Here is a 21,915-nt window from a genome sequence, read left to right on the forward strand (position 1 = left end):
GAAGAGCACTCACCAGCAGAGGAAGATTCACCTCATGTTCTCAACACCAGGGGAAAGATGTCAAACAGTTGTGGTTCTCCAAGACTTCTGTCTTCACCGGAATACTTCAGTCCATCTGCAGCTACTTAAAATCCATGACAAACAAAACAATCCACTAGAATTTCACTACAAAATCCGGACCATTGCGGGAAACATGAGTCAAGCAACATGAAAATTCACATACAGATGTTACATGTGGTAATTTCAGGGAGGTAATGAAAAACTGAGGTTAAAGTCGGTGGATAAAATATTTTTTATAATGATTCCATGTTAATGTGTGTCATGTCAACCATCTGCTTTTTGGGCCTCTGCAAATCCATTTTGCTGGGCACCTCAAATATTTGCACCAGTCTTTACAAGAATGCTTTTATGTCATCCTGTCTTCAACGTTCCCATGTCTTTTAAGCTTGTGGTTGCCTGAATTGAACAGAAAACCTTGCAAATACATAAGTCTACATGCCTGCTTTATCTTTCTTTACTAATGAAAGTTTCAGCTTTGGGGAAAATAACCATTATCTGCTTGCGTTTTAACATATTGAAATGTCTATGCAGATGAAAGTTAGTGTGCTTAACCACCACAATAAATAGGATTGAAATCCTCTTTGTAAAGTGGCAATGATAAAACATGCCACAAGCTAAATTAAAAGAAGTAGTGCTTCATTCAAATGTTTTTGTAAACTATGATTGTTGGAACAAATAACCTAAAATCAATCTGCTACTCATTAGGTAACTTGGATTGTGTTTAGTAGTTGCAGAAATACTGTATAAACTACTGCAACATGTGTACTGTACTTTTGTCGCCTTTTAAATTCAAACACACTTTGGATCGCCTGGAGGATTAAAGCTGCTAAATAAAATTGCACTAGAAAATAGCCAAGAAGTAGAAAATATCAATCAATCAATCAATGTTTATTTATATAGCCCAATATCACAAATGTTACATTTGTCTCAGTGGTCTTCACAGTGTGTACAGAATATCAGTATGACAATACGACACCCTCTGTCCTTAGACCCTCACATCGTACAAGGAAAAACTTCCAAAGAAAACCCAGTTTAAAGGGAAAAATGGGAGAAACCTCAGGGAGAGCAACAGAGGAGGGATCCCTCTCCCAGGACGGACAGACGTGCAATAGATGCCGTGTGTAAATTGAAAAGATAATACATTTGCAACATAGGTAGTCCAAATGTTTGGAAATGCATGTGTGTATAATAGGAAGATGAATCCACGAGGATATCCATCCAGGACCGATGATCCAGGACCACAGCCACGACTCAAGATCCAGCGGTCGCGATCCAGGACACAGGACCGCAGGATCATCCATGACTCCGGATCCCAGCGTATATAGACACCAAAAGAAAGACATTTGGGGAAGCTGGGTTAATCGGAACATGAGTGTACACGGGTATAGACAGAGAGAAGGAAGAAGTAAGATGTCCCCCGACAAACTAAGCCTATATCAGCAAAACTAGGGGCTGAATCTAATCAGCCCTAACTATAAGCTTTATCAAAAAGGAAGGTCTTAAGCGCACTCTTAAAAACGGATAGGGTGTCTGTCGCCCGAACACAAACTGGAAGCTGATTCCACAAATGTGGAGCTTGATAAGAAAAGGCTCTGGCTCCCATTGTACTTTTAGAGATTCTAGGAACAACCAACAACCCTGCATTCTTGGAACGCAATGCCCTAGTAGGACAGTAGGGTATAATGAGTTCTTTAAGGTAAGATGGCGCCTGCCCATTAAGGGCTTTGTAGGTGAGAAGAAGACTTTTAAATTCTATCCTGTGTTCTATAGGGAGCCAGTGTAAGGCAGCCAGAACAGGAGTAATGTGGTTCCTTTTCCTAACTCTGGTTAGTACACGAGCCGCAGCATTTTGAATCAGCTGAAGCGACTTGACTGACTTCTTGGTACTCCCTGATAATAAAGAGTTACAATAATCCAGCCTAGAAGTAACAAATGCATGGACTAGTTTCTCTGCATCGTTTTGAGGCAAGATATGCCTGATTTTTGCAATGTTACGTAGATGGAAGTAGGCGGTCCTTGAAATTGATTTTATGTGGGCGTTAAAGGATAAATCCTGATCAAATATAACACCAAGATTCCTTACAGTCTCACTGGAGGCCAAATTAATGCTATCCATAGTTAGTATATCTTTAGATAATTTGTTTCGTAGATTCTTCGGGCCAAGTACAATAACTTCAGTTTTTAAGAAGTGGTTTTATCACTGCTACTTTGAATGATTGTGGGACATAGCCTGATAATAAAGACATATTCATAATATTTAATAAAGAAGTGCTAATTAATGGAAAAACTTCCTTCAACAGCTTAGTTGGAATTGGAGTCAAACAAACTCCTAGAAATACTCACGATAAGAACTGATATTACAAAACAGTTCAGTAATACGGGTTTGTTAAACCTGCATTTGCCAACAGTTTAGCTTTAGGCAAGGATTGGGTTTTCTGCATGTTAATGCAAGAAGCCTAGTGCCCAAATTAGATGTGTTCAAGACCTGGTTTTTAGTTGCTAAGCCTGATATTGTTGTAGTTTCTGAAACCTGGTTAAAACCGTCTGTCATGACATTGTTATTCACATTGATGGATATAATGTATTCAGAGCGGATCATAAGGTCTGAGCTGGTGGTGTTGCAATATACACTGCTGAGAAACTACAGTGCTCTGTCCTTCACTCAATTTAAATTCCAAGGCTATTTGAGTTGCTAGCAGTCCAAATAACTATAGCAAATGCTCCTCTCACTGTTATTGGCTGTTATAGGCCTCCATCAGCCATCATGGATGCAATTACTAGCCCTACTGAATTGTTGTCTACGTTTTCTTCTGAAATCATATTATTGGGTGATTTAAATTGGGACTGGTTGAGTGATAAATCTTCACAGTTTAAGCAGGTTTGTGATTCTTTGAACTTAACTCAGCTTATTGATAGTCCCACTAGAATAAACCCTGCCAAACCCAATAACGATACCCTTATAGATGTCATTCTAACAAATGCAGCTCATAAGTATGTGTCTGTTGGTGTTTTTCCTAATGATATCAGTGAGCATTGCACTATTGCTTGCGTTAGGAGCACTAAGTTGCCCAAAGCCAAGGGCCTTATTGTGCTCAGGCGCTGCTTCAAACACTTTTCTGAGCAGGCTTTCCTACACGATCTGGCGGAGGTTAAATGGCACTTCATAGCGTTAATTCCATCTGTCGATGTTGCCTTCCAATTTTGTATTGATCACTTTTTATCGATTATTAATAGACACGCCCCCCTTAGAAAATTCAGAGTTAAGAATAGGAACACTCCATGGTTTACTAGAGAACTATCTGATATCATTCATGATCGAAATAAGCAATGGTCCTTAGCTAGAAAGTCTAACCCTAGTGATGACTGGCTTCTTTTTCGTGTCCTCAGAAAGAAATGTTCAGCCCTTATTAAAAAAGCTAGAGCTGATTACTATCTGAGCTTAACCACTGATTGTTTTAATGACCATTCTAAATTCTGGAAAACAATTAAATCACTTCAGAACAAGAATGTTTCTAGTATCCCACAAAAACTGAAGGTCAGTGGTTCTTTTATTTCAGATTCAGATGGTATGTCTAATGCTTTCAATGCTCACTTCAAAAAGGCTGGTCACATTTTTGATGAGCAAAGTCATGACTCTCTAAAATGGTCGTACTCACAGCCCTAGTCAAGAGATTAACTCCCCTGTTTCTGATGTAGCTTATTCCTCGGTCTCTGAAGTCTTACAGGGTTTACACTCAATTGATCCTAAAAAGTCTGCCGGGCTTGACGGCCTCGACCCGTTCTTTTTAAGAATTGTAGCTCCGATTATAGCACAACCAGTAACTGATATTTGTAATCTCTCCCTGTCCACTCACACACTGCCAGCTGTGTGGAAGCAAGCTCTGGTATCGCCCCTCTTGAAAGCAGGTGATCCCACTGAGTTGAATAACTATCGTCCTATCTCAAATCTTTCTGTGTTATCAAAGATTCTTGAGTCCTTAGTTTCTACTCAGCTAAAACATTTTTTAAATTCACACAACATCCTTAACCCTATGCAATCTGGATTCAGATCAAAGCACAGTGTGATTGCCAGTCTGAAAGTCTTAGACGATATTAAGGCTGCTTTGGATAAAAATTAGTTTGTGTTGCATTGTGTATTGACCTAGCCAAAGCATTTGACACTGTAGATCACCACATTCTGTCTAATGTTGGTGTCTCGTTTCGGTCATAATGCCATTTGCTGGTTTCAGAGTTATCTAACCGACCGTACTCAATGCGTCAGGTTGGGTAGTACTGTCTCTGACCCTGTCACCTTGGAGAAGGGAGTTCCACAGGGCTCTATTTTGGGGCCCTTGATCTTTTAATGATATGTAAACAATTTTGTAATTTTTTTGTAAACAACAATTTGTAATCAGACACATTTTTTTTACCTATCATATGTATGCTGATGACACTATTGTATATTCATGTGCTCCTTCTCTGGATATGGCCGTTTCCAATTTAAAATATGATTTTATCATGCTGCAGCATGCACTTCTTGATTCCAAACTGCTATTGAACAGTAAGAAAACCAAAGCTTTTTGATCCCAAGTCAGCATCCTCTTGCCTCTCCATTGACACCCTTGATGGTGTCTCTGTTGAGTTTGTCGATACCTACACATATCTGGGCTTTTGGTTGGACAGTAATCTGAACTTCAAACACCATATTGAAGTTCTAACACAGAAATTGAAATTGACTCTTGGCTTCCTTTTCTGACTTAAATGTTGTTTTTCAACTTCATCCCGTAAAAGGTTGGTCTCTGGCTTATTCCTGTCCAAGCTGGACTACGGTGATACCATTTATAGATTTGCCTGTCCCACTGTTTTGGCCAAACTTGACCCACTCTACCATGCTGCACTGCGTTATATATCAAATGCATAGGACTCATCATTGCAAACTGTATAGCCTAACTGGATGATCCTCACTTACATGCGTAGGATGCCGCATTGGTTTTTATTAATGTATAAAGCCATTTTAGGTAAGCTTCCACTGTACATACAGTATGTGCCAGATTTGCTCCAGTTTGTGACTCTTACAACCTCAGATCCAGTGCCTGGATACGGTTCCAGGTACCTGCCGTGCGGACTGAGGCTGGAAAAGGGAGTCTTTTTTATTATGGTCCTTGGTCTTGGAATGACCTTCAATCATGCCTTAAACTGAGGGCACTTTTCTCAATAGCATGTTTTAAATTGAAGTTGTCTGAAGTCCTTCCCACCAGCTGCTCTTGCATTAATAAGTAGTGTACCTTTCTTACTGTCCTAATGTGCACAATGTAGTGACTACTTTTCGTCTTTTGTGTTCTTAGTTGTGTTCTCTGTATTTTATATGTTTGTGTTATGTGTCATGTGTAACGTTGCTGCCTTCTTGGCCATGTCAGCATTGAAAATGAGATTTTATCTCAATGCTTTTTTATCTGGTTAAATAAATAAAAAAATATGGTTACCTACATCAACCACCTCCCCCCCCCCCCCTTCAAGAAAGCATCTGCGGTCTCCGAAGCCTGATAAGGATGTGTGTGTACAAAACGCAACAAACTAGGTCCAGGCTCAAGGGCGTATGGCACTCTCAACTCTTTCCAAGACATGCCGGGGCCCTGCCTGCCTGCCAGTAGCTTTGCCGATATCTGTGTTGATAGGTAATAGATTAAGAGTGGTGAATCAGCTTAGAAACAGGAAGTGCTCAAACGTTTGTGTGAGTTTATCAAATTTAGCAGTGATTCCATGTCAGCAACAGCTTGTCACAAAAACATATTACTGATAGTGTATTTAACAAACTTAAACTAGCTTTATTAAATGTCAGGTCTTTAGCAGGAAAAACATTTGTAATCAATGATTTTATCACTGAGCACAATCTCGATGTTATGTTTTTAACGGACACTTGGATTGAACAAAATAACAATGCAGCTGTTCTAATTGAATCAACCCCTCCCAACTTTAGTTTTATGAGTCAGAAAAGAATGCATAAGAAAGGGGGTGGAGTTGCTATTTTGTTCACTGATTCCATTCAATGCAGGAAGACATCTTATGGGAACTTTGCTTATTTTGAATATGTGGCCCTTCAGCTGAAATGCTCCTCTCGAGCTCTGTTCCTAAATATCTATAGACCACCCAAATACTGTGCAAGCTTTTTTGATGACTTTACTGAACTGCTGTCTATAGGGTGTTTTGACTTTGACCGTCTAGTCATTGTTGGTGATTTTAACATCCATGTTGACAACCCCCAGGACAGAGGGGCAAAAGAACTGTTTTGTGTTCTTGATAGCTATGGACTGACTCAGCATGTGACGGAGCCCACGCACAATAAGGGGCACACTCTGGACTTAATTATCTCAAAGGTTCTGAATATCTCTGAGGTTGAGGTGACTGATGTTGCACTCTCTGATCATTCCTGTGTTTTCTTTGAGAGCTCTATCTCTGTTCACAAAAATGTTCAAAAAGAGGTAACCACAAAGCGATATTTAACTGAAAATACTAGGGAAATGTTTACTCAGAATTTTTCTTCCACACTTGCCCCTGCTAACATCTCAGTAAATGAGCTAGTAGATCATTTTAATTAAAAAATTAAAAATGTCATAGATACCATTGCTCCAACTAAGGTAAAGGAAGTGACTGGCAAGAAAATATCTCCATGGAGAAAGGCCATGACCGTGAAAAAAGAGAGTGTTGAAAAGCTGACCGCAGGTGGCGAAAAACAAATCTCCCAGTTCATTTTGAAATCTATAAAGAGAGACTTGGCCTTTATAATTTGGAATTGAAAAATTCACAACAGTCTTTCTTCTCTGACATCATTACCAAAAACAAAAACACCGCATGTGCCTTGTTTGCTACCGTCGACAGACTAACTAACTAACCCCCCCAGTAGTAGCCTCTGCATTTCTATCCACCAGGCCTGCCATGATATTATTCCAACAGGATTTTTTTTCAAAGATGTTTTTCATTGCATGGCCTCAGATCTACTTCACATAGTAAACAAGTCTCTTTACTCAGGTGTTTTCCCACAGGCCCTAAAAACGGCAGTCATTAAACCACTCTAAAAAAAGAATAATCTAGATGCTTCAGTAATGAACAACTAGGCCCATCAAACCTGCCATTTCTAGGTAAAATCATTGAAAAAGTTGTTTTTCAACAGTTGAGTAATTACTTGCATTTAAATAACTGTTTGGATGTGTTCCAGTCAGGCTTTTGTCCAAACCACAGCACCGAGACTGCTCTTGTAAAGGTCTTCAATTACATCCAGTGGCAGAACTTCAGTGTTAGTATTATTAGATCTCAGTGCTGCGTTTGACACTGTTAACCACAACATATTACTAGACCGACTAGAAAACTGGGTGAGACTTTCGGAAACAGTTTGAATCCTACTTAAAGGACAGAAAAAACGTTGTTTCTATAGGTAAATATACACATCTGAGTTGACAAATATGACGTGGGGTTCATCAAGGCTCCATCTTGCGGCCTCTTCTCTTTAACATCTACATGCTACCACTGGCTCAGATAATGAAAAACAACAAAATAAGTTACCATATGCGGATGACACACAAATTTACGTAACAATTTCACCAGGAGACTATGCTCCAATTCAAACACTGAGTATGTGCATTGAACAAATCAATGACTGGATGTGTCAGAAATTTCTCCAATTAAACAAAGATACAACTGGTTTTTGGAGCCAAGGCAGAACGTATAAAAGTTAGCGCTGAGCTTCAGTCTGCAATGTTCAAAACAACAGATAGAGCCTGAAATCTAGGTGTAGTCATGGACTGTGACCTGAGTTTCAACAGTCACATTAAAACAATTACTAAATCAGCCTACTATCACCTAAAGAATATTTCTAGGATTAAAAGACTAATGTCACAGCAGGATTTGGAAAAACTTGTCCATGCTTTTATGTTCAGTAGACTCGACTACTGTAATGGTGTCTTTACAGGTCTCACTAAAACATCTATTAGGAAGCTGCAGCTAATTCAGCACGCTGCTGCTCGAGTCCTCACTAACACTAAGAAAGTGGATCACATCACTCCTGTTCTGAAGTCTTTACACTGGCTTCCTGTGTGTCAAAGAATAGATTTCAAAATACTGCTGCTGGTTTATAAAGCTTTGAATGGTTTAGGCTCAAAATACATTTCTGACCTCCTGCTAAATTATGAACCATCCAGATCTCTCAGGTCTTCAGGGACTGGTCAGCTTTCTGTCCCCAGAATCAGAACTAAACACGGAGAAGCAGCATTCAGTTATTATGCTCCAAATATCTGGAACACACTCCCAGAAACCTGCATGTCTGCTGCAACTCTGACTACTTTTAAATCCAGGCTGAAGACTTTCCTTTTTTGCCGCTGCTTTTAATTGAACTATTCACATCTGTAACTTTTATCCATGTATTTTTTCTTTTAATGTTTATTTTATTATCTTTGCTGTTGAATGACTGATTTTAAATGCCATTTACTTAATGTCTTTCATTTTTTGTAAAGCACTTTGAATTGTGTTGAAAGGTGCTATATAAATAAACTTGCATTGCTCAACTTTTTGGGCCTCGTGTGACGCTTTCAGGTTCGCGTTTGATTCAAATTGACTTTTCTGAGCCACCGTAGCAATGATAAACAGTGACAAGCAGCTGTTCCATCAGTGTTGTGTTACTGAACTCACGTGTAGGACCTAACTGCGTGTAGTGTAGAGTATAACGAGTGTTAAACCAGAGACGAATTTGTTTCGCAAACAATACAATGGAGCCTGCTATACAAATAAATCCGGGTAAGTGGAATATTCGTGAAGTATTTTTGGTGGTTAAAAAAATGTATGTCGATGCACGATAATGTATAGCATTTGGAAATGTTTGGCTAATGCTGCTCCGTCGTACTACATTCACTTTGGTTGTTCCGATGGTGAAGAAACTAATGTGGATCGACAATAACACAATTGAGCATGTTGTATGAGTAAATACCGTAGGTTAACTATTCGGGATGTTTGGTTTGTAGCTATTTTTGAATGTGAGCGCATGCTAATGTGTAGCAGTTAGGCTAATGTTAGCATTTCTTCACATTGAGCCTGTTTCTCTCCAGGAGCGACGAAATGGGACATTCGTCAGAAAGTTTGGGACTACATCGAAGAAAATAATCTGGCCAACTTCCCCAGGCCTGTTCACAACAGAATACCGAATTTCAAGGCGGGTTACAACTATTTAACTGAGAGAGCATGCTGGACCACACGGTGTGCCTATGTAACGTTAAACTAGTTATACTCCAAATAGAGACTCTGTTAACTCACATATTCAGTGGCTTTAATGTCGACACGGCTGCGAAGGCTGGTATCTGTTTATTCATTCAATCACATTTTATCCAGGGTGCTCTACGCACTTTGCTTGTTCACTGTCTTTTGCATGGGGGCCACGTGTACACAGGACGCTGGATGTAATGACACCATACGTTACAATAAAACCGATGTTTAACACGGAGCTAATTATAATAACACGCATTAGAAAACCTTTCAAAGTAGTAATATGTTGTGAAATTGCTCAATAAAGCCTGCGATATAGCACACATACATTTATTAATTAAAGCAAATGTTATCCGAGTACAAAAACATTTTCATAAAAATGTAACTTTTTGTTCCTTATATTGTTGAACATGATAGTTGTTTAAGGAATTATATGTCTGTATGGGAAAACAAATTGTTACAATATTATCCCTAGAAGGAGGTTTTCACAGCAGTCTCTTTACTGTTTATGCCTAGGGTGCAATTCAAACATGCAACAGGCTTACTGACCTGCAGGAATTCAAGTCCAGCAAGACAGTCAAAGTTAACCCAGACAGGCCCCAGCAGCAGGCTCGCTTTCTCACTCTGGAAGTAAGTTAACTCCCTACTTTCTTCTCATACAGGGTGCTTTCACAGCCTGTGCCAAAGTGTCTGAGCTGCCGGTGTTCACTGGGGCCGCTGAGGTGAAGGTGGATCCTGATAAACCCCTGGAGGGGGCTCGGCTGGCAGTGCTTCAGGTAGCACTGCAATGAAGAAAAACATACCAAGAACAAAATGTCAATTTGCCCCACACGTGTTAGAAAGTCTCTACTTGACTCAATAACTTATTAAATATCACTTGTTGAGGTGTAACCAATTATTTCTTATCTGCTAAATGTTACATTTCATAGTCATTATTATCACCAAAAATCACTGAACCTCTTTCAATCTATTAATTATCTGCTAATTATATTAACTGATAGTAAATATCTGGTGGCTAACATTTGGGATAATCTTTCACAGGCTGGGAAGACTTTATTGGTCCCAACTCCTCGTCTTCGTACGGGCCTTTTCAACAACATCACTCCTCCCGAGGGGGCCAGCAAAGAACAGCTGCGCATCTGCTCTTCTTCCCAGGTTTCAAATTGCTGATTTTACACATTTCCATCAAATGTTCACCCAAAATGCCATTATGACTTAAAACCCCCCAATATTCCTCAATTCATATTTTATTCTCTCTTGCTTTCTTCCAAACCTCTTCCTGTAGGGGGTGAAAGACTTCAGTGTGCCTGTTGGCCTGGATTCAAAGGTGAAGGTAGACCTGGTGGTGGTCGGATCTGTGGCAGTGTCCGAGAAAGGTGACCAGTTATAGCAATAGCCAATTTATATGAACATGTGCCTAAAACGTACCTATTTATTTCATTTTTCAGTGTTGTTGAGCCCTAAACCAGTTTCACCATATGGATATTTAAGTATTTTTAAACGACAACAATCGAGATTAAAACGCACTCACCCACAAATAAAAAGTAGTTAAAGCCACATGTGTGGCCTCTGTTTTTGCTGGTTAAGAGACATTTTCAAATATCTATTTAAGTTTTAAATGATCAGTTAATTCCTAGAACATTAGTAGGCCTACCTGTTTTTCTATACCTGTAGTGCCGGTAATCAATCTATATTGCTCTGTTGAGAGTTGCAGTTTGAGAGGTCAGCCTCCTCAAATATAATTGCACTAGATGAATGGACTCCGCTTGTGATGCTTAAAGCTCCAAAAATACATTATTTTCACATGGGCTAAGGTAGAAGAAAATAGGTTTACACGAAGTTGCTCACAGCAAATTCTGTAGGTTATCTTGAATAGCTTGGTTTTTATTTATTTTTAAAGCGCTAAATAATATAAAATATTTCCATTGCTTGTGATTCTCGCCCTCTGAGGAAAGGGAGTTGTGGAAAACAAAATCACATACAATGCCTTTCGGTCCTCATTTTCAAAGTTCAGAGAAAGTGTTGCTGTAAAACAGATGTTTAACATAATGACCACACTTCAAAATGGCTGTATTTAATGCCACTTTGTTCTCATTAACAGGTTGTTGCATCTGTGTTCCTCTTCAGTTTTCTTTGTGCTGTTTCTGTTCTGATTTTATGTGAAGCGTATTTGAGCATTCGGAAAAGCGCTATAAAAATCCTATGTATTATTATTATTATGTCAAATGAATTAATCGGAAACTTTATTACAGCTAGAGGACCTTTACTTTTTTGTTACACTTTGTAGATCTTTGATGTCCTCGCAAAACAATGCTGCACTAACAGTGAATGTAGACTTATTTTGTATCTCATTGGCAAAACTTCCCTTTGAAAAGGTGCTTATGTCTCTATGGCTCTTCGCAGGCTTGCGCATTGGGAAAGGCGAGGGCTTTGCTGACTTGGAGTACGGCATGATGGTGTCAATGGGAGCAGTCAATGAGTCTACTGTGGTGGTGACCATCGTCCATGACTGCCAGGTTAGTCTTTCTTTTTCATCAGAGCTCATACCTCTGAACATGGAATTTAAATATTTATCTTCTCTATTACAGTTGAAACTATTATTCCATTAAAGCTATCCTTTACTTTGACTAACTTTATCAAATGAAAACCTGATTAACGCTTTAGCAATAAAATTGATTACAATTTGTCAATTGGTGAGACATGTTTTTACTTTTATCTTTGTCTATTGTGCATCAGTTTGTGTTTTAGTGGGTAAAATGTCGTAAATAATATCAAATGGGCAACCCTACTCATATTTTAGTACATTCACATTTAGAAGTTCATACTTGCGAATATCATTCAAACAAATACCTCCCTTTTCTGTTAATAAATAAGATTCTTTTTACATTGGACTGTTAATCAAACACTTGATTACTGACCTGTTTTTTGTTTCTTATTGGTATATTTATGCTTTCAGGTGATGGACCTTCCTGAGGAGTTAATTGAAAGTCATGACCTGACAGTGGACTACATCCTCACACCCACCAGAGTTATTGAAACAAAGTGCCAGACCCCCAAACCACAGGGAATCATTTGGACTAAGGTAAATTAAAAGGATTTATTTATTTTTGCTTTGTTCTACTGTATTCCAGTATACACGCATGGAGGCGAAGTCCCTCCCCTTGCGGGGACCTCCATGGGACCTTATTTTGGAAAAAGTAAGTGTTGAAGTCAATGGAGCAAGACAACTTGTCTTTCGATCCCGTTTGTGCCACGAATTACACATGTTTGTCAATCTTAAAAATAATTTCCATGTCAAAAAAGTCACAGTTTGTCATAAAACTGTTGAAATATAAGACTATGCAACTAGAAAGACTCCAAATCCCGGTCCCGCATGCTGGCTCTTACGGAACCGACTAACTCCCCTTGTGTATTTGCAGCTCTCAACATGCCCAGGCTTGTAGTGATTTTCACCTCTTTTAATACTTTTCGCCTCATTCTGAAAGAAATAAGTGAAATGTGCCAACGTGACGGCCGTCTTGGTGTGTGGTGCGAGGCGGGAGATGTAGTTCATTGAGCGTTTCACAAAAAAAAAGTGTTACTTCCCAGTTTTATGACACATTTTAATTTTTTTGACTTGCAAAATTATGTTTTACATTGACAAACATCATATGTGTAATTCGTGGCACAATTCAAACGGGATCGAAAGATAATCTTTCTCTCGCCATTGACTTCAATACATACCTTTTCCAAAATAAGGTCCCATGGAGGTCCCCCGGAAAGAGAGGGACTTCGGCTCTCTATACTCGTCAGACTTGAATTTCAGGTGTATTTTAAAGTCAGTTTAAAAATAGGACATCAAGATGAAGGAAATAAACCATGACTAAAACCGCCTCCTTGCAGATCTTTATGTTTTTCAAATGAAGCAGATAGAAGTTGATTGTAAAGAGATTCTCTGTTGCAACACTGCCCTCTCATGGACATGTAATGAAATCCCACATCATCAATGTTTGCCGTATTCATTCTCCTTCAATTGACCCTTTTTTAATCAGTATTTGTAAGAAAACGATTTATATAAACATACTTTTAAGAAAAATTAAAAAGCAAAATACTTTAAACATGAGAAAACAGCCAATAAGATAATTAACTGTATATATGTAAATGTTAGTCCAAACTGCTTCTGATTCACTGACCCTGGTGGAGATGTTCCACCTGATAATTTGTCTTTTATTTGACATTATTGGTGCATTATTCCTGCCATGAGTGTGTGCAATACCTCTGGGCTCCTTAAGACATGCATGTAAGGAAACGGGACCCAGTGACCTCACTGGCAGGAAAGCCATGTCTGATCATCAAAGGCTCCTCTGCCCAGCCAGCTTGGCTCTGCAGCGGCAGGGGAACTTCGGGTCAAACAGGCCAGTGCAAAAACAATAGCCCCGTATATCCTTTACAGGACGGCTCCCTATCAAAGGCTGCCAAGACACTTACAGGCCCAACAAATCAAGAGGGCAGTCTTTATTTTTAACTGCTTAGGAAGTGAACTGTCCTGTTGCTATGTATGGGCTCTGAGCAGGATGGAATAATACCAATTACCTTATCAGATTTTGGATTATTCATTTGACTTTTCCGTGGGTATGGGCTCAGAGGTCTATTTGTTTGGTGTGTGTGTTTGACATCCTTCCCCTTCAACCCTACTGAGACTGTTTTGTGTCTCCAGTTGGACACAGAAAAGCTGGAGAAGATCCCAGTCCTGAAGAAGCTGCGTGAGCTGGAGGAAGAGTGTGGAAAGGACGTAACTCTGGGCGTGGCGCCCGAGGGAACAGAGCCTGGTCTGCACACGGGTCAAACCAAAAGGCCACCCAGACGGAGGCCAAGGAGAAACATACAGCAGGATGATGAGGGAGAGTCCAAACAGGAGAAAATAGGGGATTCAGATCAGAAACCGAGACAGCGTCCACCAAGGGTGAGGAAAGAAGGCAGAGGAGATGGTGGGGGAGAAAATGACAGAGAATTCAATAAGAGAGGAAGGGGAGGAAGAAGAGGTGATAACGTGAGGGAGAAGGATCAAGAGGAGGGTGCAAGTGAAGTCCCAACTCAGCGTAGGCTCCCTCTGAGTGTGACCACGGTGTACCTGGGGGGAATCCCTGCTGGGCTGCGTGTCAGTGAGCTGAAGACGGCCCTCCGAGAGAGGGAGGCCATCCCACTGAGGCTCACCTGGCAGGGGGCTCAGCACCGGGCCTTCCTGGACTACAGCGACCCTCAGGCTGCAGAGGTAGCCCTGGAGTCTCTGCAGGATCTCAGTCTGAATGGCCACAGTCTCCAGGCCGAGCTGGCCAAGAGCCAGCGGGGAGGCAAGAGGGCTGGACAGTCCAACCGGAGAGAAAGACCACCGACGGCTCCGGAGAATACAACTGATCCCCCAGAGGCTGAGAATGACACCAATGAAAAGGCTGAGCAGGAATAGCAATACTCAGTCAAAGGAGTTTATCGTGAAACAACCTTAAATGCCTTAAGAAGAATCTAGTTTGTTTTATATATTTTTGGATTTACTACAAGAGGAAATCAGTTATTCGGGCCATAGACATATAATTTGACCCCTAAGGCTAATGAGCTTAACTAAATATGAATTGAATATGCAATTGTTCAAATGAAAAAGCATTTCCCTAGAAAGGGTTTTTTTACATACCATTTCACAATAATTTACCTATGTGCCTTTTTGCACACACGCATCCAGACACACCACCACACCTCCTGGTCTGTGTACACACAACCTTCATTGCTTTAAGACGGTTAATTATTTAAAATTTGACTGCAATTAATTTCTTCACAGCAGTCTTTGTTAAAAATACAAGTATAGAGTTAACTGTTGTAAAGTGTTCAGTACATTTTATTTCTACAACCAGTTATCAGTGTTACCTCCTCAGAGAGCGTTTTGTTTTCAGACTGATTTGTCTGCTTGACTTTAAAACCTTTTAACTGGTTAGTTTTTGTTGTTAAAGATGGCGCCATAATTTACAAAGTTTATACAATCGGGATGATTCCTGAGCTAGGAAGCGTGACATTTAGAGAATTATCCTTGGTCTATCCATATAGACCTCACGAATGAACTTTTTTTAAATGCTTTGCAAAACTCGTTTCCTTCCCGGTTTTTTTTTACCTATTCTTAAAATGTCATGCAATGTTCACAGCATCTCTAATATTTGATTGCCCATAATTGCATTATTCTTTTCCTATTCAATTGAAAAAGATAAAAATAACAATGTGCTCCATTTGAAATAGACTGCCATTTGAGCATATGTTGGCGTTAGACACATTTAGAAGATGTTTAAAAAGCCATATTTTAGTTTTGATATGACCTTTGCATAGTTTGTCCTTGCTCATAAGACAGGATTTAGGAATTCTATAAAACCAACATGATTGTAAAGTGTATTTGACTATGATCTGTTTGTAGATTAAAAACATCTAAACATTTAGGACTTTGTGTAGTCTCGTTGGAGCTACACGTTTTGATTTCTACTTGCTTACTGTGGTTTTTACTAAGGTTTTGTTCAGGATATTTTGAAAATACACATTGTACATTTAAAAGTTGATATTTGTACCTTTGTTGATTAGGAAGTAGATGTTCAAGGCATTATGTTTAGTTAGACAAGTTTGAGTATGCAGCCAGCCCCACCATTCAACTTTTAGGAGATTCTACCAGGCCTGGCTGCTGTTTAGTGTTAACTGTTTGTAACACGTTGCTGTATAACATTCTTTACTAAAGCTTTTGACTGTACTGGTTCAGCTTAGTGTCTTTTTTTTTCACACAAAAAATGCAGTGTCTTTCTGTTATCTTCTATTTGGGGTCATTGGCAGAATTTCGGAAATTGCCTGTTTTTGGATAACGACTAGCAAACTTCGATAAAACCGCAGTCCACCTCAACCCCTACAACTCTTGCAAATAACACTTTTCACCAAAGAGGCATTAATAACCGTCACAATTTAAATGTAGACCAGACCACTGAACTTACACAAATATAGAAAGCATGTTGGGGTCTTGGAAATGTTGAACCCTTTGAATATGAATCCAGTCAGATGGGTAAGACAAATCATATAGGGTGATCATTTGTTGTTGCCCTGTTTTTAGATACAAAGTAAAAGATTAATCTGTTCTCAAATACCTGTACTTGGATGCGCACAAGCCACTCATCAAAACCCAATAGCCTGTGTCTTGTGCCCTATGAAGACAGACACATTATCTGGTCTCTCACTCCTGTCGGTCTGCAGTGCCAGACCAGTGTCCTGTTTTCACTGAAGTCTTGATTGAGGCACACAGCATGTCTGTCTGCCCAGGCAGGCCTCTGGCTTTTTATGGAGCTGTCATCCAGGCCTGGTGAGGGAACAGCTGTCGATATCTCTCTCTTTCTCTCAGCCCCGCCAGAGAACTGGACCTCGGCAAATGTCATCAGTTTGTTCCACTCCTGTTGAGCCTGCCATCCCGTGCTCTAAGGCATGCTCGTTTTACTGGGGTTCAGTCAGTGGTCATGTTGTGAGATTTCAGAGCTACACAGGTATTAAAACACATGTATGTGTACACATACGCCTAAACAGCATTAAATGAACAAGATCTCTTAAATTACAATCCTGTTATTTGATCTTACTCAAGACACAACACTCGGTGAACTAGTAGGTGCTAAAAAGCTAAATTTCTTCCACCATGCTGCCCACACAACTGTTATTATTTTTGAAACCTTAAACTACATTTTATAATAAATAAAACTACACTTTGTACCAATTATAACTTGCATAGCTCAAATATACAGCCATGAATACTGACCACTGATTTAGCAGATGATAACCAACAAATGAAGCACTCAGAGCATTTTGGTATCTTCCTTTTCTAATATAACTGGCTATGTGGGATTTGTATGGTGTGTTAAGACTTCACCTATTCATTATTTCTGTGCATCTAATTCTGTGGCTCTGCTATTTTTTTCAAGGTTGATATTTGCCTGATTAAGAATGAAAAGAAAAAAAGACATACCCTCAACAGTTCTTCCACTTATGTTAGACCCACATAACCTTTTTTTGGTTTTATAAGTTGTTTGTTAAAATCCAGTCTTTGTGTGTAAGATTCACAGAAGTTTTTTTACACACCCCGAGTTATTCAGAGTGAATAACAAAAAGCAGTTTTTGCGCCTGTAACCAAAGGCGTGAGAGATCTCTGCCTCTTGATTTGTTACGCTTTAATTGCTACACTCTCCTTACATAGAGGGTGAAGGATTTATTTCTAAAGCCTTTTATTTAAAATATATTACTAATTAATCATTGTTTTGTGGTAAGGCAGATTTTTTTCCCCTTGAAATATCCATTTTATTTAATCATGCTTGACTTTTTTTGTTCTGTGTAGTATGACCACTTTATAATGTGGATATTATACCTTCATTTTGGCTTCCCTATCAACAAAGATTTAGTATCTAAAATCCATGTAATGAGAGGCTATACCCCTTTTTCGTTAATTAAGTAATTAATTGAAATTCTAAACATTTATTTAAGAACCCAGTTGAATAATTGTGCATAGTGTTATGTCTCAGAAAGAAGCAGAATTGCCTTTAATCTTAAACTGCTGCCAACAATTACATATGTTTTGTGGTATTTGTTTGCAGAGTCCCGAAAACATTAGCATGAATGGTGGGTGAGTAATGAAATCGATTGTTTTGTGTATTGAGGCTTCAACAGCCCAACAGATATATTTTATTTCTTTACAAATCATTTGTTGTAATATAACCTAAAGATTAGCCCTCATTGATGGACCCTTGCTAATTTTCTAACATTACATAAGTATACAGTGCTCAAAGTAATGGTCTACATATATCTAACACAAACGACATAACAGTGCTTACAATATATCCTTAATTTTCATTTTAAAACAAATAACAAGCGTTCTGACAAATATTGCCAATAAAGAATATACCTCTTTGGCCAATTCGCCTGAAATTAAAAATATGTAGGCCTAAAGAATAAATAAAAAGATGCGCATAGGCTATTCAAAAAGTGCCTTCATCCTTAGAATATATGGACATATTTTATGTGATGTCCAAAACTGTTCATTCCAAAATTCAACGCTGGTATGAAAGTCCAAAAAAGGGAAAAAGGAGCCTCAGTCTAATTTGTCAAAGAAAAGGTAAGTTAAAACTTTAGACAGATAAAAGTGTGTGCATTTTTACATTGACTTACTTCAAGAAGAAAAAACATTAACAAAATGTGAAGTGGTAGTCATCCGCTCTGCAGGAATAAGTACCAAACAGCAGCAGGGTTTCAATACAGCCAGTCTTTACCCCGCTGGACGATGTTGATGGCATGAAAAAGTTTGTCTTTATTATTATATATTATTATTATGTGGTTGATTTGTGATTGGCCTGTCGCTGTGTGAAACAGTACAGAAAAGTAGTCCGGTATACTCGAAGCAGTGAGTGCTCTCCATGGGCCGGGGCATGCCTTTATGTCTCTCAGTGGTTATTTAACTCGTGTGTTCTCTTTTCAGTTCACCGTTCTGGGACACCGTCCTCTGGTCTGCAGGTTGTCCGCCGGGGCCTCACATGACGCAGGGCTTAATGTCCTGGTAGGAGACCTGCTGGTGGTGGTAGTACGAGCTGCTGCTCGGTGAGTGCATCGCGGAGGACGTCATGGCGTTGAACGAGAACACGAACTCCTTTCGGTCACACATGCTTGGAGACTGGGAATGGTACCGAGGAATACCTGTGGAAAAAGCATTTAAAATATATGGTCACAAATATGTTCAATGATACATGGCAACTTTCCAATAATGTTGTTTGGAACTATAACATAAAACCCATTTAAACATAATAGAATGATTGTATAAATACAAAATGTAGGCTTTAATTGTTAATTGTCAATTAGGTCTGTTTATGATGGAAATGTCATCCTAGAGCAGCCATAACTTTGACTTTAATTTCATTGATCTATTTGTAGCCTAGGCAAATAATATTACACTAATAAGAATACAAATAATAATTATAATAATAACTTGAGACCACTTTGCTAAATTAAATATAGTGTCCATCCTATTCCTTACTAACAAGTATGTTGTTTTCAACAGCTGTCCAACATGCTATTGTGTGAAAAGAAAGCTCATTATGGAACATTTTCTCAGAGATGACCATTATTATTTTTTATAATAACAACACTTTACCTTTGCTTATTTGATGTATAAAGGACAGATAAATAGCTCCACTGGTTTTTACTTAGTCGGATACAAGTGTATAGGCCTATTCCTCACAGACCCAAAGTCCATTTAGCAAGCGCGATTAAGTTTGTGGAAAGCGGAGGCGGGCTTGCAGGCTAATTGACAGTGGCTCTCTTGCACGCCAGTCCCGGAGGACTTGGTGCCTCGGGGCAAGGCATGCTGCTCTTGGCCGCGGTTGTTTTTCTTGCCCGGAGATTGGCACGGCTCTAAACTGTCCCGGCAGACTATCCCTACCCTCTTTTCTTTATCATTGCGGAAACTGAAACCATGCGAGTTTAAACCGCCTAATTAGAGCCGGACAGTGGTGAAGAAGATTACTTTTTTTTTGTGGGAGAAAATACGTGGTTTCATAACTGTCCTTAATTGGCTTGATTTTTATTTTATTCTTCCCTTTTCAATACAATAGTTGAGATCAGCCCATGTTTACTGACAAATGAGATTCCACTAAGGAAATGTAAAGCTGTTCAGTATTACCAATAGACCCACGATCATAAAAACCTGTTGAACTTGGTTGAACATATTGTGTAGACCTGAAAGTGTAGACCTTGAAATTAAACGTATTGTGGTGTTATTTGTAAATATAAATGAAATTATACTATGATTTTATTTATCTTCACACGTTTTTCTAATGAAATGTTCCACAGTCTTACACAACATGTTTGAGTTTTTTAAAGTTGATAAATTAGAAGTGAATAAGCTTACCTTGTAAATCTGTAGTATTGTGCCCGTTCTGGTGCAAGTACGATTGGTCCAATGAATGTGTGGGCAAGCTGGGCTGCAGTGAGTTGGCCCCTGGATTACAAGGAGACAGAGGCTGCTGCTTTATGTAGGCCCCGTTATTCAGAGAGGCAGAGGGGGCTGGAGCCCACGCCGAGGCTGAGCTCGAGTAGACCGGATGAGGCTCCATGACTCCTCCGCTGGTGAGCAGAGGGGAGCCGGAATTGTCGTGGTGTGCATAATCACTCCCGGTGGATCCTGTACAACTTCCCATGTAGGAATGTCCACCGTTGGTTGACAAGTGTGACATGCTGTGCCCGGACAGACCCATCCCTTCCATGTTACCTGCCAAGTGTCCATTCATCATCCCAATCCCGCTGTCCAGGGACAGGCCGTTGGGTGGACAGGAAAGTCCCCCGCCGCTCCCCTGGAAGTTATAGGACTCGGGGATATGGTTGAATCCCAGGCCGTTCATCATGCTGTACATGGGCTTCAGCGCCTGGCACTTGCGCCTAAAACCCCTCGGTCTCCTTCTGAAGGACCCTTCCTCAAACATAAACTCACTAGCCGGGTCGATAGTCCAGTAGTGGCCCTTCCCGGGCCTGCCGAGGCCCTTGGGCAGCTTGATGAAGCACTCGTTCAGAGACAAGTTGTGACGCACGGAGTTCTTCCATCCCTGGTATGAGCCCCTGAAAAACGGGAAACGGCTCTGTAGGAACTGGTATATTTCACTGAGCGTCAGTCGCTTGGTTGGAGAGCTCTGAATAGCCATGACTATTAAGGCGATGTATGAATATGGGGGTTTCTCTGGTCTTCGGATCCCAGCGTTTGTCTTTTTGGTTTTCGCAGTGGAGGATGCGGTTTCCATCACTGCCGTCTGTCCGTGCGGCTTCTCAGGGGCAGACATCGGACTGCTCTGAGCAGGAGTCTGCGCGGCGGGCTGCTGGACCTCTGCCGTCATTAGTTAAATGTAGTCTTCGAGATGGCAAACGAAAATAGTTGGTGTCCACCTTTCCAGCTATAAACACTTTAAAGTAAGATGCTAGTTAGCTGGCATAAAGAGTCGAAAAAGTAACCGTAGGTAAACTTAACGAACGAGTCAAAATCGAAACTGTCTTCTAAACTCTGACTTCTTTCTCTTGATGCAGTCCTGCAGCAGCCTGAAGCCTTGTACAACGCGTCCGAAATGGGATGAGGAGCAGAACAGGAGCCGCTTTCCACTTCAGTTGGTGTGTTGTCGTGCGTCCGAAGAGCTCACTTTTTACTTATCTGTTGCCATCAGCGCATTGGAAGCTGGATGTCTTGGCCATCCTGATGTTAGGACCCGCCCAGATCCCTCCTACTCCAGTGGTGGGCTGTAAGTATGCACATCTGTGTGCGTTCACTTTTCAGGGAAATGTTTTTCCCTACCTTACATTAAAATAGGGAATGTTTCTCCGGTATATTCAGTAAAAACGTATAGCCTATGTTATTATACGCTACAGAGTTGAACTAAATTAAAATGGATGATCGTATTACGCGACAGCATACTTACTACACGTAAAGGGCATTTAGATACATATTCTAAATGCCTTGCTTTCTAGTATGACTTTATTTTATTTATATTCCTATTTGTAATGCTGAATAATACAAGTGTTCAAACTGTAGATTCCTGAACGTGCAGTGCAAGCAGTGTCCCTCACTTTCAG

The 21,915-nt window shown here is 39.9% G+C and overlaps 2 protein-coding genes across 3 annotated transcripts; one reads left to right on the plus strand and one right to left on the minus strand.

The window, feature by feature from the left end:
- The first annotated feature begins 8,670 nt into the window (after positions 1-8,670).
- mthfsd (methenyltetrahydrofolate synthetase domain containing) lies at positions 8,671-16,039 on the plus strand. Of its 2 annotated transcripts, none has more exons than XM_034112527.1 (8): positions 8,671-8,823; positions 9,132-9,235; positions 9,802-9,915; positions 10,327-10,440; positions 10,571-10,661; positions 11,689-11,801; positions 12,242-12,367; positions 13,982-16,039. In XM_034112527.1, exons 1-8 carry the CDS (start codon positions 8,796-8,798, stop codon positions 14,726-14,728), a joined length of 1,437 nt encoding a protein of 478 aa, XP_033968418.1. In that variant the 5' UTR covers positions 8,671-8,795; the 3' UTR covers positions 14,729-16,039. The 2 variants fall into 2 exon arrangements, with proteins under 2 accessions (XP_033968418.1, XP_033968410.1); XM_034112519.1 differs by lacking the exon at positions 9,802-9,915 and adding an exon at positions 9,948-10,061 and having other exon boundaries at positions 8,673-8,823.
- Positions 16,040-17,838: 1,799 nt separating this feature from the next.
- On the minus strand, positions 17,839-21,554 carry foxf1 (forkhead box F1). Its single transcript, XM_034106491.2, has 2 exons — positions 20,213-21,554; positions 17,839-19,002 (listed from the first exon to the last, which is right to left on the minus strand). Exons 1-2 carry the CDS (start codon positions 21,186-21,188, stop codon positions 18,839-18,841), a joined length of 1,140 nt encoding a protein of 379 aa, XP_033962382.1. The 5' UTR covers positions 21,189-21,554; the 3' UTR covers positions 17,839-18,838.
- Between the last annotated feature and the right edge of the window lie 361 nt (positions 21,555-21,915).

This window comes from Pseudochaenichthys georgianus, chromosome 3, assembly GCF_902827115.2.
Source record: "Pseudochaenichthys georgianus chromosome 3, fPseGeo1.2, whole genome shotgun sequence".
Lineage (NCBI taxonomy): Eukaryota > Metazoa > Chordata > Actinopteri > Perciformes > Channichthyidae > Pseudochaenichthys > Pseudochaenichthys georgianus.